At 39.8% G+C, this 24,562-nt stretch overlaps 1 protein-coding gene across 3 annotated transcripts in view; it reads left to right on the top strand.

The window, feature by feature from the left end:
- The first annotated feature begins 5,088 nt into the window (after nt 1-5,088).
- Nucleotides 5,089-24,562, top strand: part of TBC1D15 (TBC1 domain family member 15) — a 79,390-nt gene continuing 59,916 nt past the window's right edge. For 2 of the 3 annotated variants that reach the window (XM_036251069.1, XM_036251066.1), the window contains exon 1: nt 5,129-5,173. In XM_036251069.1, the coding sequence (XP_036106962.1) occupies nt 5,144-5,173 (30 nt within the window). In that variant the 5' untranslated portion in view covers nt 5,129-5,143. Of the gene's footprint in view, nt 5,174-24,562 lie in introns of all 3 variants that reach the window. The other variant, XM_036251067.1, reaches the window with a different exon arrangement.

Here is a 24,562-nt window from a genome sequence, read left to right as displayed (position 1 = left end):
GTATTTATTGTAATTAAAAAGTTACTTTTTGCCCTGGCTGGTTTGGCTCAGTGTTTGGAGCGTCAGCCTGCGGACCAGAGAGTCCTGGGTGTGGTCCCCGCTAGGGGCACATGCAAAATAAAATACTTACTTTTTCTGTCCTCTGTTGTTTTGAATTGCTTTTTGTTGGCTTGTTAATTTTGGTCTCTACTTTTCAGCTTAAAGGTTTTCTTAAAATATGTAGTGAACCACAATTATCTGTTTACAGTTAAGGGCTCAGAAATAAAAGCCGACTGGAAGTTTTAGGTATATAGGTGGAGTTTGTTGGTTTTTATCCTTCATTGTAGGATAATATGGTTGGGATATTTCAATGAAGATCCCCAATTGCCAGTATCTATAGGTAGGATTTCATCATCTGGCCAATTTATCTGGAGAGAAATTCTGTAATCTCTTGGCTGTCAGCAAAAACCACACTCTTTTCATAGTACTATCTTGTATAGTTGAGTATTAAAATAAAGTTTTAGTCTGACTGGTGTTCAGGAAAGATAGAGATCAATGAATAGTGGCAAAGTTGGGGAACATATTTTTAAAACATTTTTTTATTAATTTATTTTTGTTACAGATGTTTCTCACTTTCCCCCTCTAGACACCAGGGGAAAATCTTATTAGATAATAAGATAAGCTCTGAAAGAAAAACAGATTAATCAGATACTGATGTGAGAGAGCATCAAATTGAACAAGTAATTAAATGCTGTATTTTAGAGAGGGGAGTGATCACTTTAGTGTAGCTCAGCTAATCTCCATGTCTCCAATGAAGTCTCTATTCAGTCATAAAGGCAGCTCATGACTTTGGTAAATCATTGATCTCTAAGAGACTCAATTTTTTCAACTGAAAAAATCTAGGGATACGATTTCTGAAGTCCCGCCCAGGTCTAAAGTTTCTTTAAGGTACTTATTAAGATTCTTTTTTATCATATGACTTTTTGAGTGATGTTATAATTAGTAAATGACTATATAGTCCATGGGAGTGAACTTAACTATAAAATTACTCACTCCCATGAAAACAGTAATTATTTTGCTTTAAGTTACAGGGAACTCAATGACTTTATTTATGGTAAATTTATATGCATGCTGCTTTAAAACACCTATCCACTTGTTATATGTAAGTGTACTATGATTATTTTCCTTCTAATATAGGAAAAACTAAAACATGAAACAGACTTTGTTGAAATCTTGACCTTATTTCTTCCTTTTGCATACAGAGGATATCACTGAAGAAGAAAAATGGTCTTTTTCCTCTTTTATTTATTTATTTATTTAATCTTCATCCAAGAACATTTTTCCATTTTTTGTTCAGATAGAGTGGGAGGGAGAGAGAGGAAGAGAGAGAGAGAGAAATATCGATGTGAAAGGGACACATTGAGTGGCTGCCTCCCGCACGACCCAACCAGTGCGGGGGACAAACTGCAACCGAGGTATGTGCCCTTGGTGGGAACCGAACCTGGGACTCTCTGGATCGCAGGTCGACGCTCTAACCACTGAGCCAAGCTGGCCAGGGCTCTTTTTCCTCTTTTACAATAATGTTTAAATTTTTTTATTTTTTTAGTGAGAGAGGAAGGGAGAGATAAAAACATCGATGTGAGAGAGATACATTGATTGGTTGCCTCCTTCATACCCCCTACTGGGGATCAAGCCCACAACCTGGGCATGTGCCGTGACTGGGAATTGAACCGGGACCTCTCAGTCTGTGGGACCATATTCAATCCACTGAGCCACACTGGAGGGCAGGTGTCTTTCCTCTTAAAGGTAAAGCATAACTGTGCCACTTCTAAATGGGGAAATGATTTAAATTATTTGTTAAACCCTTATTTAGCTAATGTCTACTATGAATTAGGCATTTGTGTCAAGTGCTTTCCAATAGTTCATAGCCTATTAAGGGAAAGGAAGGCAATTCAGTAAGTCACCAAGTATTTTACAGCCTGAGACCATGGGAATGTAGAAATGGAAACTCTGTAATTGGTGTCTGCTTTGTCTTACCCAGCGGCCACTCCCCCTTTGTCTGGAATGGTTCCTACATTTGTCTTTGGAAATTACCCATTCCTCTCATTTCACACACTTTGACTGAAGCTATGGACATATGATTGAAATCTGGCTGATCAGAACATCATATACTTTGGGCCACAGTGACCGCCTCAGGAATAATCCCACTAGCCAAGGCAAGCCAAGCCAATCTGCTACAGTCAGAAGCAATTTAGGGACACAGTGTGGCACAATCAGGAAACATTCAGATATTTCGCTATGGTTGGAGAATTGGGTCTGAGTAGGGAAAGTTGGGAGATAAAGCTAAAATGGGCAGGAAGAGTTTATGAAGGACCTTATATGTTATGCTTGAGAATTTGAGCTCTTTCCTGAAGCAATGGGGGAGCTATTAAGGGATTAAGCATGAGTGTGCATGATCAGATTTATGATTTAGAAGAATTAACCTGATAGGGATATAAATTATGAGTTAAGAGGAAGATGAAATAGAAAGCAAGGGAAGAATTAAGATGCCACAGTGTCGTCCAAACCAGAGGTTATGAGAGACCTGAACTGCGGGAGTGGTAGTGAGGATAGAAAAGAGAGACATTGTGGGGCTGTTTCCCAGGACCTCTCCAGAAGAAATATCAGAAAGGGGAAACATGATAGCGACACTTTCGTGGAGAGATTGTGTTCTGACTGCATCTCTATTTCAGCAAATGGTAGTAATTTTCAGAAAACAAAAGCAAAATATAAGTTTTGTCTATGACTGTGTTTCTCAAAATTTACTGTGCACACAAATCATCTGGGGATCTTGTTAAGATGTGGGTTTTGGTTCAGGGTGGGACCTGAGATCCTGAATTTCTAACAAGCTCCCAAATGCTGCTGGTCTGCAGACTACACTTTTTTGTTGTTGTTATTCCTTACCTAAGGATATTTTTTTTTCCACTGATTTTTTTTAGAGAGAGTGAAAGGGTGGAAGGGAGAGAGAAAGAGAGAAACATCAATGTGAGAGAGACACACTGATTGGTTGCCTCCTGCATGTGTCCCACCTGGGGTAGTGATCAAATCTGCAACCCAGGTATGTGTCCTTGACTGAGAATTGAACCTGAGACCCTTTGGTGTGCTGGCTGGTGTTCTAAACACTGAGCGATGCCAGGCAGGGCTGCAGGTTACACCTTGAGAGGCAAATATTTAGGACTTTCTGATGTGTGACTGGAGCATTCAAATAAAAATGTCCAGCCCTGGCTGGTTTGGTTCAGTGGTTAGAGTGTCGGCCTGTGGACCATTGAGTCGCAGGTTTGATTCCAGGGCATGTACCTGTACCTCAGTTGCGGTTCGTCCCTGGCCCTGGTTGGGGTCATGCAGGAGGCAGCCACTATGTCCCTTTCACATTGATGTTTCTCTCTCTCTCTCTTCCTCTCTCCCCCTCCCACTCTATCTGAACAAAAAGAAAAAGTGTCCTCAGGTGAGGATAAAAAGAAATTATCCAGCAGGCAGCTGGTGTAGGTTTTAGACTTTAGGAAAGAGACTTGGGCTCCAGAAAAGTGAAAAAAATTCAAGGATAGCTCATGGGCAGTAGTAGCATTTAAGGGGCAGTTGGAGAATGAAGCTTAAGATATAAAGCAGTAGATGAATCTAGGGTCCCAAATTTTCAATGAGAAGCTTTTAATTCCCAAATTTATTATATAAATCTTAGGTACCATTATAAGTAGTCTACTCCTGGCACTCAACTTTTCTCCAAAACAAAGGTGTAAGAAATGTCATATTAAATGTTTCTGTAATCATAATCTATTACTCTGAGCTGGTAGAAAATTTAAGCTGGGTCAGTATTAGGGCTCTACAAACCACACCCAAGGTTGTATGAATGTTCCAGAGGTCTTAGTCCAGTACACTTGGAAAGGCTCTCAAGTCTTCACTCAATGTTGGTTACTATCAATATGCTCATTTCCCCAGCTCACTTATCCCTTACAGATGAGCTGCTTTGCTGATTCAGTGCCAAGCTTGGACATGGGGTCTTGGCCACGGATAGAATCTCTGATGCTTAGTGTGCAGCCTTCCTAATGTTGCTACACATCCATTCTCATGTAAGGTCTTGCTACCTCCCTCTCCCATTAGGTTCCCAATAGTCACAGAGCCTGAAACCCTTCTTTTCTGTTATTCCCATTGGTTACCACTTATTCAACCAACCACAAAAGCCTCTAACCTTTCTCTACTGTGTGAAGAGAGAAGTACCTCAATAGGCACAGGTGTTATGGTACAAAAGGGCCTTTTATTATGCTCGGGGGTGAGGAAAGTCCCAGATCTTATGCCAGAACTATCAGGGATGATTTCCAATCATTCTCTAGCATTCTGTTATAGCACCAAGACGAAAACACATTAATATCTTACTATCTTTACAAACCATCTTACCACACATGCATTGTCCCATGAGATCCCTACAACCACTCCATGGGTAATTCTCATTTTACGTTCTGAAACTTGGTTGAATTCAGAAACTTGTTTCAAGTCACACAGTGACTGTGTGGGAGCTCTGAGCTCTGTACATTGGACTCCAGAGCAGTGAGGGCGTGGTATGCTATCGCAGTTATCAAAATACCTTGCTCACGTGTGAGGGGCAGTGACCAGACTCAAATTCAGCAACTTCACAAACGGGGGAAAGTCTCTGTGTGCGCGTCTCAGATAGGGGGCTGGGATTCCTTTACTCTTCATCACAGTCGTACCATCTCAGATGAGAAAGTGAGACTGAAGCTGAAGGAGGAAGTGACTTTGACTATGGCCACAAAGCCAGGTCTATGTTTGCTGGCTCCCAGTATGGTGTTCTCACCAAACTGAAGTGACAGTCTTACCGCTGAGTCTCTCTCCTCCGCAAACCCCAAGGCAAAACCACTTCAATTCAACTTCCCTTTAAGAAGTTACATGAGCACATGCGCAGTATGCACCAGAGGCTCCACCCTAGCTGCCTCTGAGCCCAACTCAGCACGCATGCGTCAGGCGGCTCCTCCCGCCCCTCCCCTTCACTCCGCGCCGTTCCCTCTGCTTGCCACTCATTTCCCGCCCGGATGTCAGCTTAGTTTTGCCGGATGTTGTTGTGAGTCCGAGAGACACGTGAGGCGCTGCTACGTCATCACAGGCACGCGCAGGAAACATGGCGGTCGCGGGTGCTGTGAGCGGGAAGGTAAGTAACGGCCAGGGGGAACAGCTTTCCTTTTTCCAGGATGGTGGATGCTTTTGCTGCGTGGAGGCCGGCCGGAGAGGGATGCGAGGGTCTCTCTGTGTCACGAACAGCCTGTGGCGGATGTAGGAGCAGAGGACTTGGTGGTGTCAGCTGTTTATTCGAGCATGCCGGCTCAGTCCGGGGGTTAGACACCTGGCTCCTGCTCCAAGGCCAGCTAGGCCTCGGTACTGTTGTGGTCTGCTCTGACCCGGGGCTGGGGGCCTTTACTTGTATTACTTTTCTTTAGGGACAGGTGATTGCCCAATTCCTTTCTTTTTTCTGGCTCACTTTTTTAGCTCTTCGTTTGTTATTTAGACGCGCCGCTTTCTGTCTTTGAGGCCTTAGTCTAATTTGTCCCTGCCTTCCTCTGCTTTACTCTGGTAAAGGGGCTGGAAACAGGTGCTGTGCATCAGTGTGCATAGATGAAAAGAGTGTATTGGAACCATTTACCAGACGGCTGGGTTGGTTGGTGGTTGTGAGCAGAAGGGCATGTTTTCACTAAGGGAGCTGGAAATTTACACCATCCCACGCTTGTCCAAGAAGACGTTAGTTAAGGCATTTATTTCCTAGACGTCTCTGTGATGTTACCCCGGAAGTATCTTTAGTGCTTTTTTTTTTTTTTTTTTTTTTTTTTGGTGTGGTACGTGCCCCTTGCGAGAACCGAACCCTGGACTCTCTAGTCTGCAGGACGGCGCTCAACCGCTGAGCCAAACTGGCCAGAACTTTAGTGCTTTCTTAAAGAGGCGGTTAGTAATCCCCGCCTAGTTCGTTAGGGAACTAGGATTGGGTGCGGAGGGGATTTCATTTTCTAGTGCTTATTCACGTTCTGAAAGCATACCTGACTTATTAAAATTAGACTGTTATTTAGGGCTATCAGGACATGCCCCTGGCAGCATTTCCCATTACAGGAGTATTTCGTCGAGGGTTGGATCTGATGATGACTCATCCGGCGGTTAGTCTTACTTACTTGTAGAAAGCTTCCTCTGTTCCTTGAGTTTCATTCATTTTTCCTATTCTGCCTTCCCTATCTCATTTTAAATTATTTGGCAGCATTTGTGGTTTGGTTTATGGATTACTAGACTAGGCAGCAGAATATATGGTCGTAGTTTTGCTGTTATTCTGAAATGTGACCTTGGGAAATTGAGCAAGCATGACTTCTCTGTCCTTCATATTGTTTATCTCCAAAATGGAGGTGATGACAATCGTTATTTCTTGTATTGGAATCGTTAGGATTATATGAAACAATAAAAGCATTAAAAAAGTACATACTTCTGCATACTGGCTATTTTAAATGATAGATTGGTCATCAGTTTTGCATTATTCATGCTCTTTGGTTTTATCAGTTTTTATCTTTAGGGTGGATGCTAATCTACTTGACTCACTTCACACAGGATGGGGCAAAAGTAGCTTTATAATTCATATGGAAAATAAGGCAGTAATAAATAAATAATAATACAAGAATAACTTTAGCATACTCACAACTGTAAGTCTACTTTTGCCCCACCCTGTATATGAAGGTTATCCTGTTTGATTTTTCCATCTGGACTGATCCAATCTAAGACTTTCCAAGAAGGGATCATTTCCTTTTGAACTACACTTCCTCTTTTAGGTGTGGATTGATTTTGAAAGAACCCTTGAGATGATGAAACAGCTGTGAAATGTAAGACTTTCATTATACATTTCATAATCTGACTTCTTAAAATTAGCCTTTTTTTCATACCTCTACTTTATAACCTCGTTTATTCTCACTCATTGCAAATTCACACCCATTCCCATCACTCTACCTAAAGTGTGTTTTCATGACAAAAGTTGCCCCTCTCCATCATAGTACTATTATGACTCCCAAAACTCACTTATTCTCTTGTGAAGAATAAGTTCAGATCTAGTTTAATGGCACCATCATTCACCTGGGTGCATATAATACAGACTTGGAGATGTCCATTTCTATAACAATGTCTAATCAATAACCAGGTCCTAGCAGTTTTACCTTAGCGATGTTTCTTAAATTTGCGGCATCATCTTCATTCTCAGTGCTTAGTTCATTCAGGCCTTTAGTTTGCCTGTAGTTTTCAGTTCTTGGCTGATTTTTTCCTACTTGTCTGCACTCTCTTTGCCTAGTCACCTCTCTATACCACCACTGGGTTTATTTTTTCTAATGCACAAATTTGATCTTCTCTTGCTTTAAAAAACAAAATATCTTTTCTTTTGTTAATTGTCACTATTAAAATGGTACTCAAGGTATAAAAACCCATGTTACCTTTCTGGTTTTATCTTATGCTTCCCTACTTCCCAGTCTTTCTTTGGGAAAGGGGAGCCGGGTGTGGGGAGATATAAATATAAATCAATTTATATTTATCTGTTTATTTATTTATGAGTGTGTATTTGTGTGTGTGTGTCTGTTTTTTTTTTTTTCTCTCCTCCAACCATCCCCCCAAAAAGGTTCAGCTAAGCCCTATTTTAGAAACCTAGGGCAGGGGATATTAACTTGTTCACTTAATAACACAGCTATAAAGCAGTGGATCGAAACTTGTTCAAAATAATCATTCTCATTATTATTTTAGGAATTGAAAAATACTCTGTTTTAGGAGTCATGTAGCTTTGATGAGTAAAAAAATCACAGTAGGGCCCTGGCCGATTTGGCTCAGCCGTTAGAGCGTCGGCCTGTGGTCCAGAGAGACCCGAGTTCGGTTCCTGCTGAGGGCACATACCTCGGTTGCAGATTGTCCCTGGCCCTGGTTGTGTTGTGTTGGTGGCAGCCACTTGATGTGTCCCTTTCACTTCCATGTTTCCCTCCCTCCCTTCCACTCTAGCTGAACAAAAAATGGGAAAAATGTCCTCAGGTGAGGATTAAAAAAAACATAGTAGGGCTGTGTAAGGGGATGGAGCCTGATGGCCTGCATTCAAGCTTTCGATCCACTGCTTTATAGCTGTGTTACTTTGGACAGATTTCTTAACTTTCTTGTGCCCCATTTTTCTCATTTGTAAAATGGGGGAATAATAATTATACTATATTTCCATCATGGAATTGTAGAGAGGAGTAAATGAGTTAATATTTGCAAAGCATTTAGACTAGTGCCTGGAGTCAATTGCTCAATAAAGGTTAGCTGCTGTTATTACTATTGTTAAGAAAGATCTTTCAGCCTTGGCTGGTTTGGCCTGTGGACTAGAGAGTCCCAGGTTTGGTTCCCGCTAGGGGGCACATACCAAGAAAAAAACCAAAAAAAAAACCAAAAAAAAAACACCCACATCTTTCAGACAGTAAGGTTATTATTTGTTTAGAAATAGTTGAACATTTATTTTTGCTACCATTTTGAATAAAGATTAAGGCTATTTACAAATAATAAACTAACACAGTTATGTAAAGTAAACTAGAGGGGAAAAGGAGACAAAAGGAAAATAAATAAAGGTGAGGAAAGTAGATGAAACTGAAGTAAAACAATAATTAAACTGTATGCTTTAGTGGGTGCTAGTTTGGCTGTAAGTTTTCTAGCAGCCAAAGTAAAGAGGGAGACATCAACTCTAAGAATTATAGGATCTGTGGTAAAATAAAACCAAAAGCAAACCTCCAAAAAACTAGTTTCTGAGGATTAGACCACAGTATAAAGTCTTCTGTAGATTCTTTAAAATATGTAATATAATGAATGTGATTATATGGCATATTGTGTCCTTTTGTAAAGAAAAAGGACCCTGTATTGCCCCTTACTATGCTGTTAATTTTTTGCCAATGAATATTTCAGTAGCTCAGTGAATACAGGGTACCAGTTTGATGTTTTCAGTTCTCTGATGATTTGACTACATTCAAGGATAGGTTTTATTCTCATCATGATTTTTTTCTTGTATATTGTTTTTCTCAGCTGAGCTTTTGAAAGTGGGTTTGAGTTTGATATTAAACCCTGATTTTTTGAGTTCAGCTATCCTTTGCTGTTACATTTGTGTAGAACTGTATGTTTTCAGTCAACCAAACAGGGAAGGCGTGTTATCCTCTTGTGAATAATAAGGGACGAAATAGAGACAAGTCTGTAAAGGCCATTCTGCTTCTTTTCTAACAGGTGAACAGAGGTGAATTAGTGGAATGAGTTGAATTTACAGAGAAGGTGGGAGAAAGGAGATAGCCTGGATTAGGTTTTGTCCTTATACTCAGTACCTTTGATGGTTACAATTTACTTTCATTAAATTTTTTTTTTTCCTTTATTGATTTTAGAGAGAAAGGAAGGGGAAGAGACAGAGAGAGAGAGAAACATCGATGAGAGATAACATCGATTGGCTGCCTCATGCATGCCCTCACTGGGGATTTGGCCTACAACCTGGGCATGTGCCCTGACTGAGAATCGAACCGGTAACCTCTTTTTTTTTTTTTATCTTCACCTGAGGACCCTTTTCCACTTTTTGTTCAGACAGAGTGGGAGGGGGAAAGAGAGAGAGAGAGAGAGAGAGAGAGAAACATCGACGTGAAAGGGACACATCGAGTGGCTGCCACCCTCACGACCAACCAGGGCCGGGGACAAACCGCAACCGAGTTCCTTAGCGGGAACTGAACCCGGGTCTCTCCGGACCGCAGGCCGACGCTCTAACTGCTGAGCCAAACCGGCCAGGACCGAACCGGTAACCTCTTAATGCATGGGTTGATGCTCAACCACTGAGCCACACTGGCCGGGCAGTTTACTTTCATTTTAAACAAATATTTATTAAGCACCTAATTTGTTCCAGTCAGTATGTTAGGCACTGGGGGTACATCAAATACTGCAGCTCCTCACCTTGGGGCTTATATACTTCAGATCTTCAGAAGGAACACATTTACTAACAGCCATCCCTTTACCATGTCTAAATATGAAATGTAATTTGAAGTCCTTGAAGTTGGTGTATTTTTAGTGAATATCTGTATTCTTAAGGCCTGTAGATGAAATATTTGTATTCGGAATGTTTGTATTCTGAAGACCTCTAGACATCATGAGGTCAGGGCCTGCAATATTTTACCCACATCTTGCATAGATTCTGGTACATAGTAGGTATTCAGTAAAGAGGAACTAACAAGAAGGTAGAGAAAATGAGGGGGAACTAGAGTGAGAGAGATGGACTTGTTAAAATAGCACTCTTGGCCCTGGCCGGTTTGGCTCAGTGGTTGGAGCATGGGCCTCCATGGACCAGAGAGTCCCAGGATCAGTTCCCGCTAGGGGCATGTACCAAAAATAAATAAATAAATTTAAAAAAGCATTAAAAAAATAATAAAATAAAATAGCACTCTTGTTTTGGAGTTAAAAAGTCCTATATTTTAGTACACTTGGATTTCACTCTCAGTCTGTGGTTGGAAATGTATTAGAATTTAGTTCTCTTGAAAACAACTTGAAACAAGTGGGAAATCAGCTGTTATTTTGTTCTTAGAATTTGTTTTGCTGGTATTCTTAGTAAGAATTTATTTTGTAACTTAAATTTGGCTCCTCACAGTTTCTTTCAGATATGCTTATAGTCTAGTGAAACCCTTATGCTTAAGAAAGATAAAAGATATTCTTGGTACCTAGTAAATTTTTTGGAGACTATTTATTTTCCTAGCGTAGATCTTGTAACATGGTAGTACCTTGCTGGTACAGGATACAACATGTGTATGTCATCTTTGTTTTTGTGGCTTTCTTTAGTTTAACAAAGGTTTCAGTATCTTCTGTGTGCTGAGTGCTTTGGATACAAGAGTGTTTAAACACAGACTTCATTCTTGACACAGTACAGTGGTTTGCAATTTTAACAAGTTACTTCAATATATGAATGAATAAATATGGCTTTTTGAGAAAGTATTCCAATGTCAAGTCTTTGCTTTGAAGGCACTTAGCTGCTGGGACTAGATGAAAAATTATAACACAACCTTTTCATTTTCATTTTTTGTGGAAGGAAATCCTTAGGAAATCTACTAACTGTCTTTTATTGTGCAATACTATAATGTATATGTAGTTGTTGGTATAAGAGAAGTCATTCATTTTGTCCTCATTGTAGTTCTCCAGACTGCTAAATTATTTCTGCTCTCCTGTCTGATATTGTTTGGCACACTAATGTCCTTAAAAGCAATAATAGTTCTTCTCTTCATTAAGAATTGTACCATTCTCAGTATCTCTGTATCTTCACTCAGAATTTCTGTGTTTTGTTACCCTTAAAACCACCTATGGTTCTATATTTCTTTAGTTCCATGGTCATTATTGATTAACATGTCCTAAATAACACATGTTACTTTCTTCTGTATTCTCTGCTTATCTCAGTGGATAACCTCATCTACTCAGTTTTGTCCTTGACTTTTCTCCCCTTCACTTCCCACATGCGATCACTCATGAAGTTCTATCATTTTGACTTTTTAAATAACTTTGTTAAGCCATCTGCCTTTCCTCATCCCCACTGCTGCTGCCTTAGTTCAGGCCACCATGAGTCTCTCTCCCTGGATTACTGCAGCTATTTTTTCTTGGCTTTGCAACCAGTGTTAGAAAAAGGCAAGTCTGACCATGGTACCATATTCCCCTGCTAGACTTTTCTAATGGCAGAGATTATCTTCTGGATAAATTACCAACTCCCAAATTCTTGAGCATGGCTTATAAAACCCTTTATGATCTGGTCTCTATTCTTGTCTCTTAATACTAGCCTCTATTGTCTGACCTGGGTTGCAGCCATGCACTGAACTTCTGCTCTCTGTATAGAACATATACCCTCTTCTAGTTAAAATTCTTCAGGTCTCATCTTATGTCACTCTGGTTAAGTCTTCCTCATTTCTCATCCTGCCTGAGCCCCTTAAGTTTAGGTTAGATACCATTTATAAGGGCCTGCTGTGGCAGCGTATTCATACTTCTGTTATATGTTGTGATTATCTATTTTCTTGTCCTAATCTCCAATTCAGTTGTAAGTATTATGAAGACAATGACTGAATTTTATTTATAAAATAGAATTCCTAGAAACTAGCTTTATTTATTTATACCTAAAAGCTGGCATATTGCAGGTGTTCACTATATATTTATTGGAGAAATAACTAAAATTGACATTCAGGATCCTGTGCATCACATTCTGCTATGACCATTGATTTACTGGTTTATATGACATTACAGTTTAGTCAGACACTTTTTCAGTGTATGTGTTTTTTCACCAACACCTTTTATTTCCCAGCAACTAGTTGGGACTCAATAAATGTGACTGTATGAATGAAGAAACTTCTAAATCAGATTAGGTGGAATGGGTGTTGTTGGAAGAGTTTGGAGAGGCTGTTGCTTGTGTTCTTTAATGGAACTTAGAAGTTATTTACAGAGAAGGTGCAAAAAGGTGTTCTAGGTACATCGAACACAATCCACACCAAAAAGGCACAGGCTTTGAGAGAATATGTCATTTCAGAGTGGCCCAGGCAGGAAGTTTGTTTGTATTGGGTGGGGAGTGTCAGGTGCCTCCCAGGGTTTCATTTTGCATTTCCATAACAACTAATGATGTTTAGTATCTTTTTATGTGATTATATGCCATTCCTATATCTTTGGTGAAGTGTCTGTTCAAACCTTTTGCCCATTTTATTTTAAACTGTTGTTCATTTTCTTGTTATTGACTTTCTTTATTAATTTATTTTTGCTACAGATGTTTATTCTCCCCCCCCATTGATACCCTCCTCCTGATCCACCCCCACATCCCGCCCCATCCGTCCCCAGCATTGTTATTTATGTCCATTGGTTACCCATAAATGCATATAAGTTCTGTGGTTTATCTCCTCCCCCACCCCCTTCTGAGGTTTGTCGGTCTATATCCTACTTCTATTTCTCTGGGTCTATTTTGTTCATCAGTTTGTTTTGTTCATTATATTCCACAAATAAGTGAGATCATGTGATACTTGTCTTTCTCTGATTGGCTTGTTTTACTTAGGATAATATTCTCTAGGTCCCTCCATGTCATCTCAAAAGATAAGAGATCTTGTTTTCTTACACATGCATAGTATTCCATTGTGTATGTGTACCACAGCTTTTTTATCCACTCATTTACTGATGGACATTTGGGCTGTTTCCAGATCTTAGTGATTGTAAATAGTGCTATTATGAATATAGGGGTACATATATTCTTTCTGATTGGTGTTTCAGGCTTCTTAGGATATATTCCTAGAAGTGGGATCACTGGGTCAAATGGCAGTTAATTTTTAATTTTCTGCGGTAACACCGTAGTGATTTTTTTAAATTCTCACCCGAGGACATTTTTGCATCTATCTTCAGATAGAGCAGTAGGGAGGGAAAGGGAGAAAGAAAAAGAGAGAGAGAAACATCGACGTGAGAGAGACACATCGAGTGGTTGCAACCCACATGACCCCAACTGGGTCTAGGGACAAACTGCAACTAAGGTACGTGCCCTTAGTGGAAACTGAAACTGGGACTCTCTGGTCTGCAGGCCGATGCTCCAACCGCTGAGCCAAACTGGCCAGAGCTCACCATATTATTTTCCGTAGTGGCTGCAACAATCTGCATTCCCACCAGGAGTATACTAGAGTCCCCTTTTCTTCACACCCTCGCCAACACAAGTTTGAAGCTTTGTTGATGGTGGCCATTCTGACAGGTGTGAGGTGATACCTCATTGTTGTTTTAATTTGCATCTCTCTGATGATCAGTGATGTTGAGCATTTCTTCATATGTCTCTTGGTCATTTGTATGTTCTGTTTGGAGAGGTGTCTATTCAGCTCCTCTGCCCATTTTTTAATTGGGCTTTTTGTCTTCCTTTTGTTGAGTTGTATGAGCACTCTATACATTTTGGAAATTAACCCCTTATCTGATGTATCATTGGCAATGATGTTCTCCCATACAGTGGGTTGCCTTTCCATTTTGATGGTTGTTTCTTTTGCTGTGCAGCTTTTTAGTTTGATGTAGTCGCATGTGTTCATTTTTTCCTTTGTTTCTGTTGCCTTAGGTGATGTATCAGTGAAAATTCTGCTGCGTATGATGTCTGAAATTTTGTTGCCTACATTTTCTTCTAGGATTTTTATGGATTCAAGAGTCACATTTAAGTCTTTTATCCATTTTGAGTTTATTCTTGTGTATAGTGTAAGTTGATGGTCTAGTTTTATTTTTTTTTACATGTAGCTGTCCAATTTTCCCAATACCATTTATTAAAGAGGCTGTCTCTACTGCATTGTATGCTCTTGCCACCTTTGTCAAATATTAATTGAGCATAATGTTTTGGGTCGATTTCTGGGTTCTCTGTTCTATTCCATTAATCTATGTGCCTGTTCTTATACCAATACCAGGCTGTTTTGATTACAGTAGCTTTGTAGTATAACCTGATATCTGGTATTGTGATTCCACCTACTTTGTCCTTCTTTTTCAAAACTGCTGTGGCTATTTGGGGCCTTTTTGGTTCCATATGAACTTTTGAAGTATTTGTTCTAGTTCTGTGAAGTATGCCATTGTTATTTTTATGGGGATTGCATTGAATCTATGGATTGCTTTGGGTAGTATGGACATTTTAATGATGTTAATTCTTCCAATCCATGAACAGGGTATGTGCTTCCACTTTTTTATATCTTCCTCTATTTCTTTTTTCAATGCCTTTTAGTTTTCTGCAAATAGGTCCTTTATTTCTTTGGTAAAGTTTATTCCTAAGTATCTTAATTTTTTTGCCGCAATGGTAAATGGGATTTTTTTTTTTTATCCTCACCCGAGGACATTTTTCCATTTTTTGTACAGATAGAGTGGGAGGGAGAGAGAGGAAGAGAGAGAGAGGGAAACATCAATGTGAAAGGGACACATCGACTGGCTGCCACCCGCACGACCAACCAGGGCCGGGGACAAACTGCAACCGAGGTACATGCCCTTAGTGGGAACCGAACCCGGGTCTCTCCGGACCGCAGGTGGACGCTCCAACCGCTGAGCCAAACTGGCCAGGGCAATGGGATTATTTTTTTAGTTTCTTTTTCCGTGAGTTCATCATTGGTGTATAAAGAATGCCATCCATTTCTTGATGTTAATTTTGTATCCTGCTACTTTGCTAAATTTATTTATTAAGTCTAGTAGATTTTTGATGGAGTCTTTAAGGTTTTCTATGTATAATATCATGTCATCTGTGAATAATGACAGTTTCACTTCCTCCTTTCCAATTTTGATCCCTTTTATTTTTTCTTCCTGTCTGATTGCTGTGGCTAAGACTTCCAGTACTATGTTAAATAAGAGTGACAAAAGTGGGCATCCTTGTCTTGTTCCTGTTCTTAAGGGAAATGCTTTTAGTTTTTGCCCGTTGAGTATGATGTTGGCTGTAGGTCTTTCATATATGGCCTATATTTTGTCGAGATATGATCCCTCATTCCCTCATTGCTGAGCGTTTTTATCAGAAATGGGTGCTGGATTTTGTTGAATGCTTTTTCAGCGTCTATTGATATGATCATATGATTTTTATCTTTCATTTCGTTTATGTGGTATGTCACATTTATTGATTTGCAAATATTGTACCAGCCTTGCATCCCTGGGATGAATCCCACTTGGTCATGATGAATAATTTTTTTGATGTATGGCTGGATCTGATTTGCTAATATTTTGTTAAGGATTTTGGCATCTATGTTCATCAGGGATATTGGCCTGTTGTTTTCTTTCTTTGTAGTGTCTTTATCCGGTTTTGGATTTAGGATTATGCTGGCCTAATAAAATGAGTTTGGAAGTCTTTCTTCTTCTTGAATTTTTTGAAATAGTTTGAGGAGAATGGGTGTTAGTTCTTCTCTGAATGTTCGGTAAAACTCCCCCGTGAAGCTGTCCAGGCCTGGGCTTTTGTTTGCTGGGAGTTTCTTGATTACATCTCCAATTTCCTTAGTTTTTATTGGTCTGTTCAAGTTTTCTATCTCTTCCCAGTTCAGTTTTGGGGGACTGTCTGTTTCTAGAAATTTATTCATTTCGCCTAGATTGTTGAATTTGTTGCTGTATAATTGTTCATAGTATGTTTTGATGATCTTTTGTATTTCTGTGGTGTCAGTTGTTACTTTTCCTCTCTCATTTCTGATTTTGTTTACTTGGCACCTCCTTTTTTGTTTCTTGGTGAGTCTGGCTAAAGGTTCATCAGTCTTTATCCTTTCAAAGAACCAGCTGTTTATTTCATTGATCTTTTTAATTGTTTTTTTAGTCTCTATGTCATTTATTTCTGCTCTGACCTTTACTGTTTCTTTTCTTCTCCTTGCTCTAGGATTTTTTTTTTTTTCTTTCTAGTTCTTTAAGTTGTAGAGTTAGAAAGTCAATTAGGAATTTTTCTTGTTTCTTGAGGTAGGCCTGTAGTACTATAACTTCCCTCTCAGGACTGCCTTCACTGCATCCCATAGATTTTGTGTTGTGTGTTTGTTTTTATTGGTTTCCAGGAAGTTTTTAATTTCTTACTGGATCTCCTCGGTAACCCATTCATTGTTTAATAACATGCTATTTAGCGTCCATGTGTTCAAATGTTTTTGCATGTTTTTGTTGTAATTGATTTCTAGTTTCATGCCATTGTGATCTGAGAAGATGCTTGATATGATTTCAATCTTCTTGAAGTTGTAGATACTTAGTTTGTGTCCTAACATGCAGTTTATTTTTGAGAATGTCCCATGTGCCCTTGAGAAAAATGTGAATTCTGCTGTAAATAGTGCTGCTATGAACATAGGGGTGCTTATATTCTTTCTAATTGTTTCAGGCTTCTTAGGACATATTCCTAGAAGTGGGATAACTGAGTCATATGGCAGATCAATTTTTAAATTTTTTTTTTATCCTCACCCGAGGACATTTTTCCATTTTTTGTTTAGATAGAGTGGGAAGGGAGAGAGAGAGAGAGAAACATCTATGTGAAAGGGACACATTGAGTGGCCTCCACCCGCACAACCCAACCATGGCTGGGGACAAACTGCTACCGAGGTACATGCCCTTAATGGGAACTGAACCCGGGTCTCTCTGGACCGCAGTCCGACGCTCTACCACTGAGCCAAACTGGCCAGGGCAATTTTTAATTTTTTGAGGAAATGCCATATTGTTTTCTGTAGTAGCTGCACCAGTCTGCATACCCACCAACAGTGTACTACAGTCCTCTAGTACTTGTTTGATGATTTGTTAATGGCAGCCATTCTGGTAGGGGTGAGGTCATACCTCATTGTTGTTTTATTTTTATTTTTTTAATTGATCTTTTTGCTGATGTGTTACAGATGTTCCTCATTATTCCCCATTGACCTCTACCTCCCCATTCCTGCCCACCTCCTGCCTTTCCCCACACTGTTGTTCGTGTCCATTGGTTATACACATGTACATATAAATTCCTTGGTTTATCTCTTCCCACCCCCCACCTCCCCTTCCCTTTGAGGTTTGTCAGTCTAACAACCAATTTGTACTTCTTAATCCCTACACCTTTTTCACCCATTCCCCCAATCCCCCTCCCATCTGGCAACCAATAAAATATTCTCTGTATCTTTGAGAATGCTTCTGTTCTGCCTGTTCATTTTGTTTGTAGGCTCAATTGTCGATAGATATATATTCATTGCCATTCTGTTTGTTCATATTTTTTGTCTTTTTCTTCAAGAAGACTTCTTTAACATTTCATGTAATACTGGTTTGGTGGTGGTGAACTCCTTTAGCTTTTTCTTGTCTGGGAAACTCTTTATATGGCCATTGATTCTAAATGACAACTTTGCAGGATAGAGTAATCTTGGTTGTAGGTTCTTGCTTTTCATCCCTCTGAATATTTCTTGCCACTCCCGTCTGGCCTGCAAAGTTTCTTTTGAGAAATCAGCTGACAATCTTATGGGTACTCCCTTGTAGGTAACTAGCTGCCTTTCTCTTGCTGCTTTTAAGATTCTCTCTTTGTGCCCTGGCCAGTTTTGCTCAGTGGTTAAGAGCGTCGGCCAGCGGAACAGAGAGTCCTGGGTTTGGCTCCCGCTAGGGGCATGTACCTTGGTTGCAGTTTGTCCCTGGCCCCGGTTGGGGTTGTGTGGGTGGCAGCCACTCAATGTGTCTCTCTCACATTGATGTTTCTCTCTCTCTTCCCCCCTCCCTCCCTCTCTCTCTAAAAAAAAAGGAAAAAAAAAAGATTCTCTCTTTGTCTTGAATGTTTTGCATTTTTTTTTTTTTTTTATCCTCACCCGAGGACATTTTTCCATTTTTTGTTCAGGTAGAGTGGGAGGGAGAGAGAGGAACAGAGAGAGAGAGAGAGAGAAACATCGACGTGAAGGGACACATCGAGTGGCTGCCACCCGCACAACCAACCAGGGCCGGGGACAAACTGCAACCGAGGTATGTGCCCTTAGCGGGAACCGAACCCGGGTCTCTCAGGACCGCAGGCCGACGCTCTAACCACTGAGCCAAACTGGCCAGGGCGAATGTTTTGCATTTTGATGACGATGTATCTTGGTGTGGGCCTCTTGGGGTTGATCTTGTTTGGGATTCTCTGTGCTTCCTGGACTTGTATGTCTGTTTCCTTCACCAAGTTAGGGAAATTTTCTGCCATTATTGTTTCAAATAGGTTTTTGATTTCTTGTTTTCTCCTCCTTCTGGCACTCCCATGATGCGAATGTTGGCATGCTTGAAGTTGTCCCAGAGGCTCCTTACACTATCCTCATTTTTTTGGATTCTTTTTTCTTTTCGCTGTTGTGAGTGGGTGTTTTTTGCTTCCTTATATTCCAAATCAGTGGTTTGCTTCTTGGCTTTACCTACTCTACTATTGAATCTGTGTAAATTATTCTTTATTTCAGTTAGTGCCTCCTTCATTTCTGACTGTGCATCCTTCATTTCTGACTGGTCCTTTTTTATGCTCTTGAGGCCCTCACTAAGTTCATTGAGGCCCTCACTAAGTTCATTGAGCATCCTTATAAGCAGTATTTTGAACTCTGCATCTGTTAGCTTGCTTAACTCCATTTCGCTTAGTTCTTTTCCTGGAGTTTTGTTCTGTTCTTTCATTTGGGGCCTGTTTCTTTGTCGTCTCATTTTGGCTGCCTCCCTGTGTTTGTTTCTATGTAGTATTTAACAAGCGGTATGAGCGTATCTGAGAGCAGATGCTGCTTGTTTGAAAGAATTTAGGAAAACACGAAGCAGGATCCAAGATAGGCCAATCCTGTGGTAAAGCAACTGACAACAGCTGGGGTAGGCTTGAAAGTTGCCTGGGGCAGGGCCTCAGGGAATCACCAGGGTGGAGAAAATGGTGTGAGCCAAGTCGCTGGAGTCCCAGATATGACAACTGCCTGCCGTCTCAGGGAAGGGCTCACCAAAGAAACAAAGGCCTCTCACAGCATGTCTGTCCAGGAGAAAGCCACCTTGCCAGGCCTCACTCCAATGCCAAACAACTCAGTTCTTGCCTCTATTTCTCTGGTGCCTTTCAAACTGCCTCCCCCATGCTGGAGCCTGGAGGGTGCTAGTCCTAGTAAATCCCTGTGCAGGCCTTTAAGAGGAGCTGCCTGGGGGTCCAGCCGCCTCAGCCTCCCTCAGCCTCAGTTCCTGCTGGTTTTTCTAGCTAGAAGTTATGAGGTCTTCTCTTCCTGGCATTAGAACCCTCAGGGAGGACCTTCGAAGCCGAGGTAGCCTCCTGATTTTTATCCTCCACATGTGGGTGTGGTACCAGCCCTCCGCCTCTGCCCCTCCTACCAGTCTTGGTGTGGCTGCTGCTTTAATTTCATAGTTGTGGGACTTCCATTCAGCTTGATTTCAGGCGGTTTTGAATGATGGTTGTTCTGTAGTTTAGTTGTAACTTTGATGTGGTTGTGGGAGGACATGATACCGCGTTTACCTACACTGCCGTCTTGACCGGAAGTCCCCTCATTGTTTTAAATTGCATTTCTCTGATGATTAGTGATGTTGAGCATTTCTTCATATGTCTCTTGACAATTTGTATTTAGGTCCTCTGTCTATTTTTTTTTTTTTTTTTTTTTTAATTTTTAATTTTGGTACGTGTCCTAGCGGGAACCGAACCTGAGACACTCTGGTCCCTAGGCTGACGCTCCAACTGCTGAGCGAAACTGGCCAGGGCCTCTGCCCATTTTTTAACTGGGTTCTTAGTCTTCCTTTTGTTGAGTTGTGTGAGTACTCTATATATATATTGGAAATTAACCCCTTATCTGATATATCATTGGCAATTATGCTCTCCCATACAGTGGGTAGCCTTTCCGTTTTGATGATTGTATCTTTCGCTGTGCAGAAGCTTTTGAGTTTGATGTAGTCTCATGTGTTCATTTTCTCCTTTGTTTCTATTGCCGTAGGTGATGTATCAGTGAAAATTCTGCTGTGTATGATGTCTGAAATTTTGTTGCCTACAGTTTCTTCTAGGATTTTTATGGATTCATGAGTCACATTTAAGTCTTTTATCCATTTTGAGTTTATTCTTGTGTAAGTTGATGGTCTAGTTTCATTTTTCTGCATGTAGCTGTCCAATTTTCCCAGCACCATTAATTAAAGAGGCTGTCCTTACTCCATTGTATGCTCTTGCCACCTTTGTCAAATATTAATTGAGCATATTGCCTTGGGCGAAATAGAGACAAGTCTGTAAAGGCCATTCTGCTTCTTTTCTCCTCTTCATTATCTCTTTCAGGTACTTCAGTTATGCATATACTAGATACTTGATGTTTTCCTGCAGCTCATTGATGCTCTATTCACTTTTTATCAGTCTTTCTCCCCGGGTCTTTATGTTTTGTATAGTTTATTGCTGTGACTTCAAGTTCATTATTCTTCTGCGGTGTCTGATATGCCAAATACTCAGTGTATTTTTCATTTGAGACATTGTAGTTTTCATCTTTAGAAGTTTTATTGAGTCTTTGTAATATTTGTGATGTTTTCTTTTAGTGAGCTCTAACTTTTCTCTAGTGTCTTGAATACATGGGATTCAGTTATAATAATGTTTTAATATCCTTCTCTATTCTATTTGTGTTATTTTGGATTATTATTTAAATTCTCACCTGAAGATATTTTTTCATTGATTTTCAGATAGAGTGGGAGGGAGGGAGGGAGGGAGAGAGAGAGAGAGAGAGAGAGAGAGAGCGAGCACGCAGGAAGATAGATAGATAGACAGACAGACAGGCAGACATCGATGTGAGAGTGACACATCAGTTGGTTGCCTCCTGCACAACCTCAACCAAGGGTATGTGCCCTTGACTGGAATCAAACCCATGACTCTTTGATCTGAACCAGACTGACCACGATCGTTTTGGATAACTTTATTGGCTGATTTTCTTCCTTATTATCTTTATTGTTGTTGTTGTTGAAAGTATTACAGATGTCCCCCTTTTTTTCCATTGACCTTGTCTTTCCCACTCTCCTTCCTTATCTCATTATGGGTTATAGTACTATGTTAATATGTTGCTAAATTTTTTCTTTTTCCAGATGTCAGATATTGTAAATTTTATTATAGGTGCTAGGTATCTTTGTATTCCTGTTAAATATTCTTGAGTTTTATCCTAGAAGGACTTGTTATGTGGAAATCATTTGATACTTTTGGGTCTTGCTTTTAAACTTGCTAGATGGTATCAGCATAGCATTTGATGTGGAACTAATTTTGCTACAGTGCTGAACCAATACTATTCAGAGTACCCTACCCAATGCCCTGTGAATTATAAGGCTCCCCACTCTGGTGGGAACAGCTCTGTGTGAGCCTGCAAATTGTTTTCTAATAATTTCAGGTGGTTTTTCCCCTTTCCTTAGGTAGTTTACTGATACATATGCACTTGTAGAACACTCAGTGACCTCTGTAGACCTCCTGAGTTCTCTCTCTCTGAGCATTTCTCTCTTTTCTGGTATTGTCCTGTGAACTCTTTCTTGGCCTCCCCTCAGTTCCCAGCTCTATTTCCTCAACTTAGGGCAACTTTTTCATAAGGTGCCTAGTACTTTAATACTTTAAAGATATTTTCCCAGATGGATTATTTAGGAAACTCAGCTTCTTCTTATCTGGAAAAATAGACTAACATATATGGGAAAGAAAGAGTTGCATAATATGTTTCAGTTAGGTAAAATGTTGCACTTGATTGTTTAGGGTTCACTTCATTAAGCTTCCAGAATCTCTTTAGTGTTAATAGTATCTCTGAACCTTAGGTTGTCTTGTTAATGATACCAAGCTTTTCTTGGCAAGTGAGTGCCCCCTTTTCTATGAGAACTTTGAATTTGGTTATTGTAATACCTGAGTATATTAAACTAGTGAAAATATGCTAAAGTGTAGTTTCTGGAAATGTCTCTGATCTATTTGTTACTAAAGCTTGAGATTTTAAGGGATTTCTTTTCCATAACTTTTTCTTAGATCCATTTTGTGGCTCCAGTTATAACTATTCTGTTTTATGAACTCATAAACAGAAGTCTGGAAAGGTTACAGTATATGCTTTTGGAATTTTCTTTTTTCACTTTACACATTAAAATTATTTTTTTAAGTACTAAAGCAATATATAACTTTTAACTACTAAAAGAAATTAGAGGTATTAACATAAAAAGTTAGTTACACTTTCAACCTTTCCCCATCCCATTCTCTCTTCCAGAAGTAACTTCTGTTGACAGCTTAAAGCATGTCCCCACATAACTTGCTTTATGTATTTTACAGAGATACCGAAAATGTTTTAAAAATATAAATGTCATCATACTGTAAATAATTGACATTTTTCCCCATGTATGTATGTATGTTTGTCTATTTAATCTTCCTCATTCTTTCTTAACTTCTGAATAACATTCCTCATAGGAAGAAAATCCCAGGGTGTCCTGGCCAGTTTGGATCAGCGGCCTGTGGACCAGAGAGTCTCGGTTCAGTTCCTGCTAGGGGCACGTAATTCGGTTGCATTTTGTCCCGGCCCTGGTTCGGGTCATGTGGGTGGCAACCATTCGGTGTGTCTTTCTCACGTTGATGTTTCTCTCTCACCTCCCCCCCCATCTGAAGATAAATGCAAATATGTCCTTGGGTGAGGATAAAAAAAAATATATCCCAGGGTATAGTTTGATCATTTTCCTCATTGTGGACATTTAGATTCATACCTTTCCTTTCCTCCTTTTCTCACTCCCCCCTCTGATATTATAAGTAATAAATCATACTATTGTGAATAATCTTATGAATATATTTATGGATGTGTGTGAGTAAATCTGTATACATTAACATTTTTCATCTCTAGACAAACAATAGAATTGTGTCCCACAATACTAATTTTTGCCTTCTACTTAATGCTAGTCTGTTGCTTAATAACTATTTTGTCGATGGCCATTTTGGGTTTTTTGAGTTCAGTACTTTTCTGGTGATCTTGATTATTAGAAGACTCTTTTCTGACATGATATAAGTCCATATCAGAAGTGACTAACATAACACAGGAGAGGCAGTAAAATAATGTGGGGGTTCTGTAGTGCAGTGGCTAAGATCAGTTTTCTGGTGTCAGATTGCCTAGGTTTCAATCTCTACACCACTTTCTAACCACCCTTTACTCTTTGTATCATCGACCTTAGGCAAGTTATTTAACCTCTCTGTCAGTTTTCTCATTTACACAAATGGACTCCTTATCCTAATGATGTAGTAGGATATATTTATAGAACCTATGATGTAGGGTTGTTGTAAACATTAAGTTACAACTTGTGGAGTTCCTGGTACATAAGTTTTCCATGAATGTTAGCTAAAAACAGAATACATGCCAATTTATATTCATCAGCTGGATGGCGATGGTGATGGGCTCTGGTGGGGCTTGTCCTGCATTGTTGATCCCCATGCTATTCTGAATAGTGATGTGATTATATTAATAAAAGGTCTATATAAATAAAAAGTACACTCCATTCCAAACTTACATATGTCAAAAGTACTTTGGTCTAAATGTGACTCTTTTATTTTCCTTGTACTTATTTTCATAATTAAAACAATAATAATTCAAATGGGTTCCTTTAGAAGATAAGACTTAACATTGGGACCATATGTTAATCATATTCATATACATGTGGTCTTTTACATGGTTTTACATATAGAAGTACTCAGTAAATATTTGTGATCTTGAATTAGTTGAAACTAGTTATTTCTAGAATTCCTCATCATTCTTATTTAAAATTCTCATATTATTCTCTAAATATCTATGCCACTCTGCTGGGTTGTTGTAAACAAAATGATTTTACAGTAAAAAATATGCTATATTGCCCTGGCCAGTTTGGCTCAGCGGTAGAGCATCGGCCTGCGGTCCAGGGAGGTCCGGGTTGGGTTCCCGCTCAGGGCATGTACCTCGGCTGCAGTTTGTCCCCGGCCCTGGTTGGTTGTGTGGATGGCAACCACTCGATGTGTCCCTTTCACATCGATGTTTCTCTCTCTCTCTCTCCTTCCCCACTCTATCTGAACAAGAAATGGAAAAGTGTCCTCAGGTGAGGATTTAAAAAAAAAAAATGCTATTATGGGAATAGTTAGAAAGCATTGATTCCTCATTGTATTTTATCTCTTCTTATTCTTGAATATTTT

Source organism: Molossus molossus, unplaced genomic scaffold (assembly GCF_014108415.1).
Source record: "Molossus molossus isolate mMolMol1 unplaced genomic scaffold, mMolMol1.p scaffold_m16_p_10, whole genome shotgun sequence".
Classification (NCBI taxonomy): Eukaryota; Metazoa; Chordata; class Mammalia; order Chiroptera; family Molossidae; genus Molossus; species Molossus molossus.
Note: the sequence above shows the minus strand (reverse complement) of the source record. Positions and strands in the feature narration are given on the sequence as shown.